Source organism: Numida meleagris, chromosome 4, assembly GCF_002078875.1.
Source record: "Numida meleagris isolate 19003 breed g44 Domestic line chromosome 4, NumMel1.0, whole genome shotgun sequence".
NCBI classification, from domain to species: domain Eukaryota; kingdom Metazoa; phylum Chordata; class Aves; order Galliformes; family Numididae; genus Numida; species Numida meleagris.
Window position 1 is genome coordinate 24,398,298 of NC_034412.1, and position 12,006 is coordinate 24,410,303.

The 12,006-nt window shown below is 38.1% G+C and overlaps 1 protein-coding gene across 12 annotated transcripts in view; it reads left to right on the plus strand.

Moving 5' to 3' along the window:
* The window catches only part of LOC110397612 (tripartite motif-containing protein 2), an 87,058-nt gene that overhangs the window by 69,073 nt on the left and 5,979 nt on the right, over nucleotides 1–12,006 (plus strand). For all 12 annotated transcript variants that reach the window (XM_021394125.1, XM_021394122.1, XM_021394119.1 and 9 more), the window contains 4 exons: nucleotides 1,728–1,831; nucleotides 3,153–3,320; nucleotides 8,085–8,253; nucleotides 9,427–9,497. In XM_021394125.1, the coding sequence (XP_021249800.1) occupies nucleotides 1,728–1,831; nucleotides 3,153–3,320; nucleotides 8,085–8,253; nucleotides 9,427–9,497 (512 nt within the window). The remainder of the gene's footprint in view (nucleotides 1–1,727; nucleotides 1,832–3,152; nucleotides 3,321–8,084; nucleotides 8,254–9,426; nucleotides 9,498–12,006) is intronic.

A 12,006-nucleotide genomic window follows, 5' to 3' on the forward strand; every position in this document is an offset into this window, starting at 1 on the left:
AACGATCTGAGGAAAAACAAACTAATTTACTAAATAAGATATAGGAATGCAAAATAACACACTACAATACAATATAATTACAATTTAAGCTAATATATCCAATAAAATGAGAAAGAGTGTCCAAAATTAAGGTAGGCCTTACTCTAGTGCCGATGGTGAGATGGCTGGGGAGCAAGATGCTGCTGGGATGAGAAGAGGGTGTCTTGTGATCTGCGAACAGTTTTATCTTTCTCTCTGACTGGAAAACAGTAATAGGGCAGCAAATTCCTTTGGGGAATGTAGTAGTTCTTCTCTTCTGAGAACCAGGTACATACACTACATGATGTTATGATGTGGAATACCAATAACCAAAAATCATAAAACCATAACAGAGTTAAATGTTGCTTCTTAGCCAGTGACAAGAAATATGCATCCCACATCCATCACTGCATTAGAAAGAAGGGTTTTTCAGAGCACATGCATCCCTAATGAAAGTTAAGTAAAAATTAGAGCTAATGCATGTCTTATATTGAGGGTCACAGTCAGAGCAGCTTTAATCATTGGGCTCCAGGATATTTGGACTGACAAAAATAAAGTACAAGCTTTTCAGTTTAAACTATATTATTGAAACCAATTAATATCTGATATAGTGCTGGTGAATGCTTGTAAAAATACTTAACCAGGGAAAAACAGCTCTGCATGCAAGTCTCAGAATGAACTGCTTGTAGAGTCTTTTTTTGTTAATTCATTCATTATGAATAACTTTGTGGTTCAAGATAGTAACTGCAAGCTTGTCTAAAGACACCTGAGCCTTCTTTATGAACACAGCAGGAATTTGAATACTGTTACTGTGCACCAGGTGCAGTTTGGACCAGGCACTTCAGCTCTGACCTTTTAAACATATCAGTTTGCTCTGTGACTCTCCTCAGACTGTCCCAGAACAAACATCTAAGTAATAAGGCACTTAAACTTAATGAACTTTTGTGAAAACCTGACTTTTTGTAGGTCCTTATCCCATTAGCCCACTTGGTTCTACATAAATCTCTGTTGCATTTGTCCTGGACACAAATGACACCTGTGTGTATGTATTGCCTCATAAGAACAATCAAAGGTCTTTGCAGAAAGATTCAGTCACCAGATGTTGGTCTTCATTGGCATCAATTCCTAGTCGTTTAAAAACAGTTTGTCATCATAGTTTTCTAAGAGAACTTTTACAGATTGAATGAAAACTGTATGAGTGAATGGCAAACCTCCCTGTCTTGAAAAGGCCTCATCCAAAGCAATCACTAATATTTTTTTTCTCAATTTCTTGACTTCACAGGGGAGATTTAGCAAATTGTACTAAACAACCAGGTTCTTGGCTTAGTCTCTGTCTGTGTGCTCCCACAGCACTGCCTCTTTCATCGCCTTCTCACCTGAACAAAAACCTGTATTTTAAAAAAAGCTTGTGAAGAAAACATTTTACTTGTAACCTCTAGCAGGAAGCAAATTGTGAAGACATTTTGTTTTGTGAAGGCCAAAGTAATTCCTCTGTTGGGGGTTAGATGGCATATGTGCTAAAGAGTAAGAACAGTCTCTTGTACTTAGAATTGAGATCTGTTACTGAGATGGTTCTGTACCAGTGATAAGAACTCTTGAAAATAGGCATCCGTAGATCAAGGATGTAATAAATACATGTACTAGCTTTTAGGTCGTAACTGATCTATGTAATGCCTAGCCTGATTTATGTGCTTTGTGTTCAATTTTAGGTACCAAAGGAAGAAACAAAGGGGAATTTACAAATCTTCAAGGTGTAGCTGCATCTACAAATGGAAAAATATTAATAGCAGACAGTAACAACCAGTGTGTGCAGGTATGAGGTTATGCCACTGTCAAATATTTGTCTGTTTCTCCCCCATACCTTCACCTTATTTGTATTCAGACAGATTTTGTACAACACAAGGCCAGAATGCCCAACCTGCTTATCATCTATTATCATTCCATCCTCTTGACTTGTAGCTATCTTTTTCAGATCTACACTGTATCTAACATATATATCAGAGTTCATTTTCATTCCTTACTATGCTTGGCAGTAAATGAAGAAAGCAAACAGTAGCCTGGAAAAATGCCTTTTTGTAAATATTACTTCATATTGTAAATTCATCAGTCAGTGTTTCAAAATAAATATAGGACAAGATGCCACAAATATAACTTAAATGAATACAAGTAAAAAAAATAAACACATAGATACTGTCTTCAAATTACTTTTAGTCTACTTCATGGATTTTTCTGTGTGATTGCATGATAAAATCTTTTCTGTGTTAGGATCCTGAACACACTTGATTTCGTGGCTTTTTTAACCTGTGTGGAAATCTAGCTGTGTTTTCTCCTGCCTGTCATACATTTATTCATGTTGATTGTTGCTTTTTTTGTCTTTTTTAAAAATTATTTTTAAAATTAACAGTTTGTCATCACTCTTTAGGCTGCCCATGTGGTAGCAATGAACAAGGCAGCAGTGTGTGACTTGTTCTTCAATATGTCAGAACTAGAAACCCACATGCAGTAAGAACTAATTACCAAGCCTTTTCAAAGAGATAGAGTCAAATATTCATCAGTACCCTCATACTTTGTAATCTGTGTCCCCTTCAGAAGAACTTCAGTGTCTAATTACCTGTCTCAGGGATGCAAGTACTGGACTGATTTTTGAGTAGCTGAAGCATCTGTCAGGAAATGGCCCAGTACTTATTCCTAAGTCAAATGATTACAATTTAAAACTATCTTCTAGCTTCTTTTCCTATCTCTTCAAAAGACTTAGTTTTTTGCTGTGGCCAAGGCAGTACTTCAGTTTCCTCATTTCTAACACAGGAATAACACCACTTCCTTCCACTTTTCTAAGAGGGAGAGGGATATCATGAAGCATAATTCACTAATGCTTGTAAATTACTTTGAGATCATTCAAGAAACAGAGCAATGTAAGTGCTGAGAACTTCTTTATTATGAAATCAGGGTCCAGGTGGAGGCCTCTTCTTAAGATGGGCATATTGCTTTGAAATATAGACTGTGTAAGAGTCCAAAGACTTCCTGACTGTGTTCCTGACTATAGTGCTCATTAGTGAATTCTAAATTGTAAGCTCCAAAAAATAGATGATGTTATTATGTGGACCTAGTTTTAAAACTAATATTTTCTGTTACAGATATTTTCCAATGATGGCCAGTTCAAAAGTCGCTTTGGCATAAGAGGAAGGTCTCCTGGCCAGCTGCAGCGGCCAACAGGAGTGGCTGTGCATCCCAGTGGTGACATCATTATTGCAGATTATGACAACAAATGGGTTAGCATATTCTCATCGGATGGAAAATTTAAGGTATGAGTTAACATACTTTCCTGAGCTTTCTCTGTCTTACAAAGGAATGCAAAGTACTGTTGTAGGGATTTTTTGTGTGTCAAGGAACGGCATAGTTTGTTTGTTACTTAGTCTAAATTCCACTGTTGTGATGTGTAAATGCATGACACAGCAATGCTGTATAATAAATAGGAAGAGACCTCCAACTGTACTGCCAATGTAATATCAAATAGAGATTATACGTTCCATTCTGCTGTACTGTGCACTAGGTACTTGGCTGCCTTTCTGCAACTTACAGTTGAGAATAGCTAATGTAATCACGTGTAGGTGGACTAGATTAACAAACTCAAATCATTAGTAGTTTGATTATATATAAAGCTGTGTGTGTATATGTATATACACACAAAACAAATGTAAAAACTTTTGAGAAGACTTCAGTGACATATGGAAGGCACCAGACTGCTGGTGGTGTCTTCTATTTTCTCCATACATATCAAAAAATCAAGTGCGTAATTTATATATAGTCCTGTTGTTAATGAACTCAAGGAAGGGGCAACCCAAGAGGTAGTTCCAGTGCTATAGCATGGACAGGAGTATTTTATGTGGGGTGATATAAAGTAGAAAAACTGAAAGGCAGGAGAAGAATGACTTGGCTTCAGAAGACAGAAGTTCTGAGTAGTGTGTGCTTATTTTCATATGAGCCTGGCTGCTTTTTATGGCAGTAAAATAAAATGACAGCTACTGTTCTACACTAATGCTTGTAAACCTGCAGTATTTATCATGTCTGGGAGTCAGGTACAATTCCAGAGAGAATTAAAGGTTACCTTCACTTGGTGCTGTTGTCTGAATGCATGTTACCAAGTTGGGTGATCCATGCTGGGCACAGCTGTCTCCAGCAGAGATTAGTATCACTCTGGTGAGATGAAAAACCTCCAGAGAAATTTCTACCATAGTTAACGTAGTTTTATCTGTTTTGGAGAGAAATCACCTGTTTGGCATTTTCTGGCAGCCTAATGACAAAAAGCTCAAGTCCTGACCTGCTCATGTGGCTATCAACAGATGGCCTTCCTTTATTAGTTTTCACAAAGTGACAAATGCTGTATCAAATAGCAGGTTTTGCTTTGCATTTGAGAAAGACACTTGTACACTTTTAAAAGAATCCAGATGCTACATAGACTCAAAGCTAAAATAAAATAATACTAATATATTATATTATATAACTGTTAAAAGAAATTATTTGCATTTGTAGGGATTACATGATCTTTCTTGTTGAGTAGCTTTAAAAATGTACTACTACACAGGAAAATCTCGGCTTTGGCTGAAGACACCAAAACAAAAACAAACCAAGATGTACTTGTTTAAGAATCCAAATACTCTGAGTAATCTAAGTGTGATATAAATAATTATTAACACATTTAATGTGAACTGCCTTGATCTGGACGTGGAGGAGAGAGGGCTCATTTTCCTTCCTTCTCCAGCTAGGCTGTAAATCCAGCACTGTGGATGGCGTCAGCTCTGGAGAACACAGCCATGGCTCTGGAGGAGCCAGCTCCCTGTGTCCAACTGGGAGACAAGTATTGGGAAAAAAAAAAGAGTTAAGGAAGTTCCTCTGACATGGAGCCTAGCTTTGTTTTTAGTTAATATTTTTTTGTTAGATTACCTGAGCTATGTAAAGTCAGCAATGTCTGTGTGGATAATGCAAGTTAATGCATTGGACTTCATAGTTCTTGGGACTAGATTAAATAAGAGATGAAGTATTAATGATAGAAAATACTACTTTTTGATTTCATGCGACAGATAATATTTATGAGAAAAAATATGAGAATTTTTGTAGATGTGTCTTTCACATGGAAGGAAGGCATACTCGTACAGTTGAAGCACAGGACGTATATAACAAGTCTAGCCCGTGGAAATCTGGGAAAAACAACATACAAGGGCTCTGTCTGATTAAACTAGGCAATGCTTGCAAGAATGCACAGATACACAGGGATAATGGCATTTCACTTCAAAGGATAGTGCCCACAAGGCATTGTATAACATTTGAGATACTGATGGTCTGCTAGTTGTTAACTAAGCATTATCAGGGCTCTCTTTTGAACTTATTCTAACTATTTTAGTTGTTGTCCCCTTCTTTCTTTATTTATTCTCCTTTAGCTTCACAGCGTTTTAATACTCATGCGAGCCAGAAAGCAGATTTCTCCTGGAAGCCCAGGCATCTCCCTAATAACAGAACTGGGCTCACTCACCCCAGCAGCCTCTGCCAGGCAGAAAAGTGTCATGTTTGAAAACCAATCTAAATTAATAGAAGCCTATAAAATAAGGAATATAATGTCCTTGACTGAATTCAATTATTTGTATTAAAGATTCAAATGATTCATTCTGCTTTATTCATTTCTAATGGTAGAAAAATCTGAAAATAGTTCCATTCATATACTTAACAGCAGTGACTGGGTTTCATAATGTTCTGTTTTAAATAATCAAACCTACAATTCTAAGAAACCTTCTGAAATAAAAATACACAAAGCATATGTTCAGCCAGACCCAGTGATGTGTCATCAGTGTATTTTGATCTAAACTGGAAACAGAGATTCTTAGTAAAACAAAGAACTTCAGACATAATTTATTGCTAACTGCAAATTATATTGTGAATCCTGTCCCAAGAATAGTAATTTTTATTACTCTTCTCAGCCCTGAGTGTCCATTAATGCAGTACATGACTTATTCACTTTTTTTTTCCCATATGTATTTATATGTTCAGAAAGATACTGTACTCATGAGTCTGAGTCATTTTTCCCTAGGAATCCTGGAAAGATGGTAAGGAGGTGTGCAGTGCACAAGCAGACAAACACTCAGGCATCCCTGAGGAAAGAAGGAAATATGATTTAAACACTCCAGTGGAAATAAATCTACTGATTTGCATTTGATTTATGTTGTTGCAGCTTTGTTGTTATGCAAACCTGAATGCATTTTGTAGATTTGCTCATATCTTTCCCTTGGTGATCATGAAGTCGTTTTTAATAGTTTTTTTCCTAGGGTTACTTTAGTGTGATTTAATTAGGTGTTCATTGTCTAAATATTGAGCAGTTTAAGAGAGCATATGTATCTGCCCTTAAAAAGAGACGTATGATTGCACTTTGGCTTGAAGCTGCAAGATTTACTCCCTGGAGTTTTCTTTGAGACTGAAAGAGACTATGTAATAATGCTGTTGACTTCATACTAGACAGCCTCAGGTTATCTCCATTTCTTTATTTTAAGATAGCTCCTGCTTTTATCAACCCCACCCATGAGAATGCAGCATGGAATAGGAGCATGAGGTTTCCTAAGGATAGTTGAGCTTCTTCAGATACTCATGTGGTTGTTTGCTTTAAAAACATTTGGAAACAGCAAAACGAGTTAGATAATGGATCTTCACCGTGCCATGTAATCTGTCCTGCCTTGATAGTCAGGGACTAACACAGCTTCAGCCACTCACATAGACTCATAGATTGCCTGCTGACTGAGTCCATCAGGCCCAGCCCAGCTTGAGCAGGGCCACTCAGAGCTTCTACCCAGGCCCATATTCAGGTGGCTTTGGGAAATCTCCAAGGAGGAGACTCTACAGCCTCTCTGGGCAGTCTGTGCCAGGGCTTTGTCACCTACATGGCACAAAAGTGCTGCCTGGCATTCAGAGGGAACCTCACGTTCCAGTTGGTGCCCATTGTTTCTTGTCCTGGCACTGGGAACCACTGAAAAGAGCCTGACTCTCTCCTCTTTGAAACAGAGTACAGCAAGTGTGACCTCACCAGTGCTGAATAGAGGGGAAAATTCCTCACCACTTGCATCAGGTAAGGGAGAGGGGCAGAGAAGGCACTGATGTGTCTCACCCTGTAAAGGCAATGCAGTGGAAAATGGTATTTTTGTAAAGATGAATACCTTAGTATCTACTTCATTAAAATTCAGTTGGAAACAGAAAGTGATGTCATCCACCAGAGAGATGGATGCAAGTCTGTAGGATATCTCTGAAAAATAACTGCAGGATCTGGAAGCTCTGGAATCCATAATTTCAACACAGTGTGTTCAGTGGACTGCCTGTCCAGAACAGCGACAAGGCTTGCAGGAGACCTGACTTTTGGAGCCAACTAGGTAACTGTTTCCAAATCTGTCCATCATTTAAGCTGCCCCCACTGTGTGCTTCTCTGGAAGGAGAGGTGATGACTGGCTTCGTTTGGCTTTTCTCGTGCTCAGGAAGAGGCACCTAATGTTCACCAGTTCTGCTGTAGCTTCAGCTTTTCAGTCAGATGCCATCTACAGGTTGAGGAAAGTCATCTGGTTACCACCTCCATCCTGCACATCTATACCATGCCCAGCATAGTAATGACCGAGAGACATCTTGTAATGTATTGATTTCTGTGACTCATGTCTGCTACAAGCCCATTTTCCCAATGTAGTGAGTGAAAGGGGACAGAGGTCTTCTATGTGTGTCAGCCTACCCTATACCAATGTGCTAATGTTGACTACGTAGCCATTTGTTTGGATTCATATTGCCATATGTTTGGATTCAGTTGATGAGGTCGCAAATTTTCCACTCTAGAAAGGACATATAGAAAACAGTCTTTCTTTTCAGCTGAAGATGAAATGAAAAAGAACACAACATGAGCTGATAAAGCAATCACTTCTCCCTGGCAGTCTTTTGATGTAAAAAATTTCTCTTCATGCTACTCTGTGCCTGTGATACAGGACAGCTTTGAACTATACTAACATTTCTATCATGCTAATGTGTTTTCCTGTTTCATGTTTTCATTTTAGGCCAAAATTGGATCTGGAAAACTCATGGGCCCAAAAGGCGTTTCTGTGGATCGTAATGGACACATAATTGTAGTGGATAATAAAGCTTGCTGTGTGTTCATCTTCCAGCCAAATGGGAAAATAGTCACCAGGTTTGGTAGCCGAGGGAACGGCGACAAGCAGTTTGCAGGTACACTTGATGGTAATATGTAAATCCCCTCTTCTTGCCCCTTCTGCTCACATTTGCATGATGTTTGAGCATGTTGAAGATGCTATACCCTACTCATTTTTTTTCTTCTGGGATGGGAAAGTTCTACTAAACATACAGCTTGTCTTCATTTCACCATTTGTTTAATTGGCCAGGAAGTCTACAACATCTGTTCTGCAAATGTAGATGTAACTATCTTGTTTTATCTACCTTTCTGTGCCTGGAAGCATTTCAGATCAATGATTTGAGAAAGACAGACTTTGTAATGCCCACATTAAGCCGTTAATGATAATCAACTCAGACATCATGCTTTGTGTCTCCGGTGGTCAGGTACACATTAACTCATGCCCCAAATAGTATCTTCCCATTACAAAATTGGCATAATGGGGCAGTGTTAATACTGAGATCAAGAAGACACAGTTATGCAAATGGAAAATGCTAGTCTGGGAAAACTGCCATTTATATATTCAACTGTATGTAGGCTACATAGAACAGGTTAACTGTCATTACTTGAAGGTTTTCAGTGTAAAGGTCTTTATCCTTTTTATACTCTATACTAATGAACAGAGAAGATTAAAATTGAGTTTTTATTTGTTTAGTAACTTAAAATGGCACCAAATATTTTTATTCAGGTGCTTTCCTGTTTTCAGGTTTGTTTCTTATTCATGTTTGTGTACATAGTTCAACACACAAAACAAAAGTGTGTTTTTTTCTCCAACAATATTTTTCTAAGTAATTTTTGCATTTATCCTAAGCTTGTTTGCTTGAATGCTTGTAAGAAGTGATCAAATAAAGCACAGAAGATTTCACTTAGGCTTTACTTTTTGAGAACTATTTTCATTATATATACAACTTTATCCCTAAGCACCACATATTTTCTCTAGTTAATCAACATATAAATATCTGCATAGTCATCCATGTATAAAAGGGAGGAATCAACAATGCTTATTGATAACACTAGCTGACAAGTGGTTGAAAACTAAATGGTTTGCTTACAAAAAGGCATGCTGACTTTTTAAAAGGAGAAATGAAATTAAGAGTGGTTTGAAATTGATCGTCCCTTTTTGACTGTTTATTGTCAAAAGTCAAACAGTATTATTTTGATTTAGTGGCATTATTATTTTTACTATGATTCTTTCTTTTTCTATGTTGCAGGTCCTCATTTTGCAGCTGTAAACAGCAACAATGAAATTATTGTTACAGATTTTCATAACCATTCTGTCAAGGTACCGTTAATGGCAATTTGGGAAGCTTTTTATTTTATTTTTATTTTCTGGGGAAAATAAAATATTACTTGAAACATAGAGATCATGCTTTTGAAGTATGCGGCCTGATTAAGAGACTCACAGTCAGAGACCTTTGTGTGCAGTGTATTGTATAATAGGGATGTAAGCAGTTGCCTTCAGTTTCACTATTGCATTCTATAATTCGGTTGCTTAAATATATGTATGTTATGCCTGACATAAATAATATCACCTTAGTTATTTTTAATTAGCTCTCTGAAAAATCTGTTACTTATCAGTCTTTTGATATTTTAGATAACTGATAACTGCTTTTGAATTTCCCATTAAAATGTTCCCACATTTCTAGTTGAATACAAGTATAGCAAAGTAAAGACACCTGACAGACTTCATTCCATATTTATAAGCTTTATTATTACTGGATCCTCTTATGACCTGATAGTCTTAACTGTGTAAGACAGACCGTCAGTTTTCATCCAGTACGTCCTACATTGGGCAGAACTGTTCACTTGCCATTAGAGCAATGGGAAATCTTGACTTGTGGCCTATTAAACAGTTGTGGTAAGATAGGTGGTAGATTTGTTTGTTCCAGTAATAAACCAGAGCAAGGATGTATGATGAGACGTCAGGTGATAGAAAACGTGAATTAAGGAGTTACAGGCCATTTCAGAAATGAGTCACCTGTTTGTTCTCAGGCCGCACCACTCCCGATTTCAGCCCTTTCCACGCTCCTTTTCCCTACCTTGCCATGCAGCAGCACAGGCGCAGTAGAATTTGACCCAATGACTGCCTATCCTAATTGAACACACAGATGTACCCTTAGTTCAGTTAACCAATGTTTGTAACTAAAATGATAAATCTTACATATTTACCCGAAATATGAAATTTCTGTCTGCATACTGGTGAGTGTAGACAACCCGATGTGTTCAGCAGCGCTGAATCATCTGACTTCTGAGTAGAGACTTTGTTTTGGTATGCTTTTGGAATTAGAGAGGAAATAGCAACTCATGTGTTTTGGATTACTGCAGAAAGACCAAGGCTGCTGCAGGAGCCCTGAAGCAGACTGTTCATGTGGTTTAGCAGCAGGAGGTCTATGACTCCATAAATTACCTCTCCACCAGTAAAGCCTATTGCAGTAACGAGAATGCCTGGAGAAAGTTAACAAGGGCCAGCTGAAAGGAACAAAAGCAAGTGAAGAGATGTAAGAAGTGTGGCATCTTAGCGAATTAAATGAATTACATTGCTAATGAGAACAGAGCGTCCTGTCTGTATCTGGCATGACTCAATGGAATAAAAATGTTATTTGTTGCAATTTGGTACTAACTGGAAAAAGATTCTTATTTTTGTAGCATTCTGTAAATCTATGCAGATAACTGTTGACACTTTGAAGAGTTATTTATAAACTAGGTGATGCTGTCCTCTTTGATTAGATGGTAAGGAAAAGAGTGGAGAGTAAACTTCAAATAGTAAATACATTTATGACTAAGTAACTTTCACTCTTATGGTTCTCAGCCTCTTTCTGGCACTGGTGTCTTGAGTTATACATCATCATTCTGCAAAACATTTTCTTCCCTCTGCCATTTCATCTTCAGGCATTTTCCTCACTTCGGGCATCTGCAGAAAATCCTACTCGGTATAGGCTCCTCTCCTTCTGTCACTGACCATCCCCATTTTAACCCAGGAAAAGAGCAAAATGTCTTTGCCTGTTTTTTCTGATTAGTTGACCCTCCCTACTATTTTTTGTCATCTGAGCTAACATTGATTTCCATTTGAAAACACTTTCTGTCTGTCCATTGTGGGTGAAATCATCCAGAATAGGATGATTTCCTCACCTCTCTCACCTTCATAACACTTGTCGGGTCTTTGTATTTTTCTGCTTAGGCCACAGCTGGTCCCTTAGAACACTGTTGCACCTTTTGGCAGAGCTGGGCCTGGGTGCATACCAGACCTATTTAAAAGGAGATGGCTATGGTGCCATGCAAATGAAACATCTTGTGTCTCACTTGATCCTGTTGGCACATCAAGGTTGCTGGCAGAATAGCCATTGATCTGTTCCATTTTTCTGCTATCTAAAACTGTTATTTGCCATTGCAGGTAACACAGTTACTGAGCTCTCAGTGCAGAGGGCAGTGTCCTGTGATTCTTAATATTTGTTAGGTTATGAAAGTCAAAGAACAGTGCATCTACTCTGTTAGGACTCTCTGCCAGTGCCATATCAACACTTTGCTCTTAACTCAGGATGCACAGGCTGTGGAGGGGGTCCTGGGGCCTAAGTGCTATGTGGTGTAGTGAAGCAGGAAGGAAAGACAGGCACCTTTTCTCCAATCTTCATTCTGAGGCCTTTACTATAGGGAAGATACAAGACTAGAGACCAGTTTTTGCCCTTATCTCTTTTTCAGACTTTCCAGATATTTTGCTTTTTAAATTGTAGAAATGCTGCTAATTTTGCTGAACTTGTTTTAAGGATGTAGGCTGGTGCTGGTATTGCCAGTGA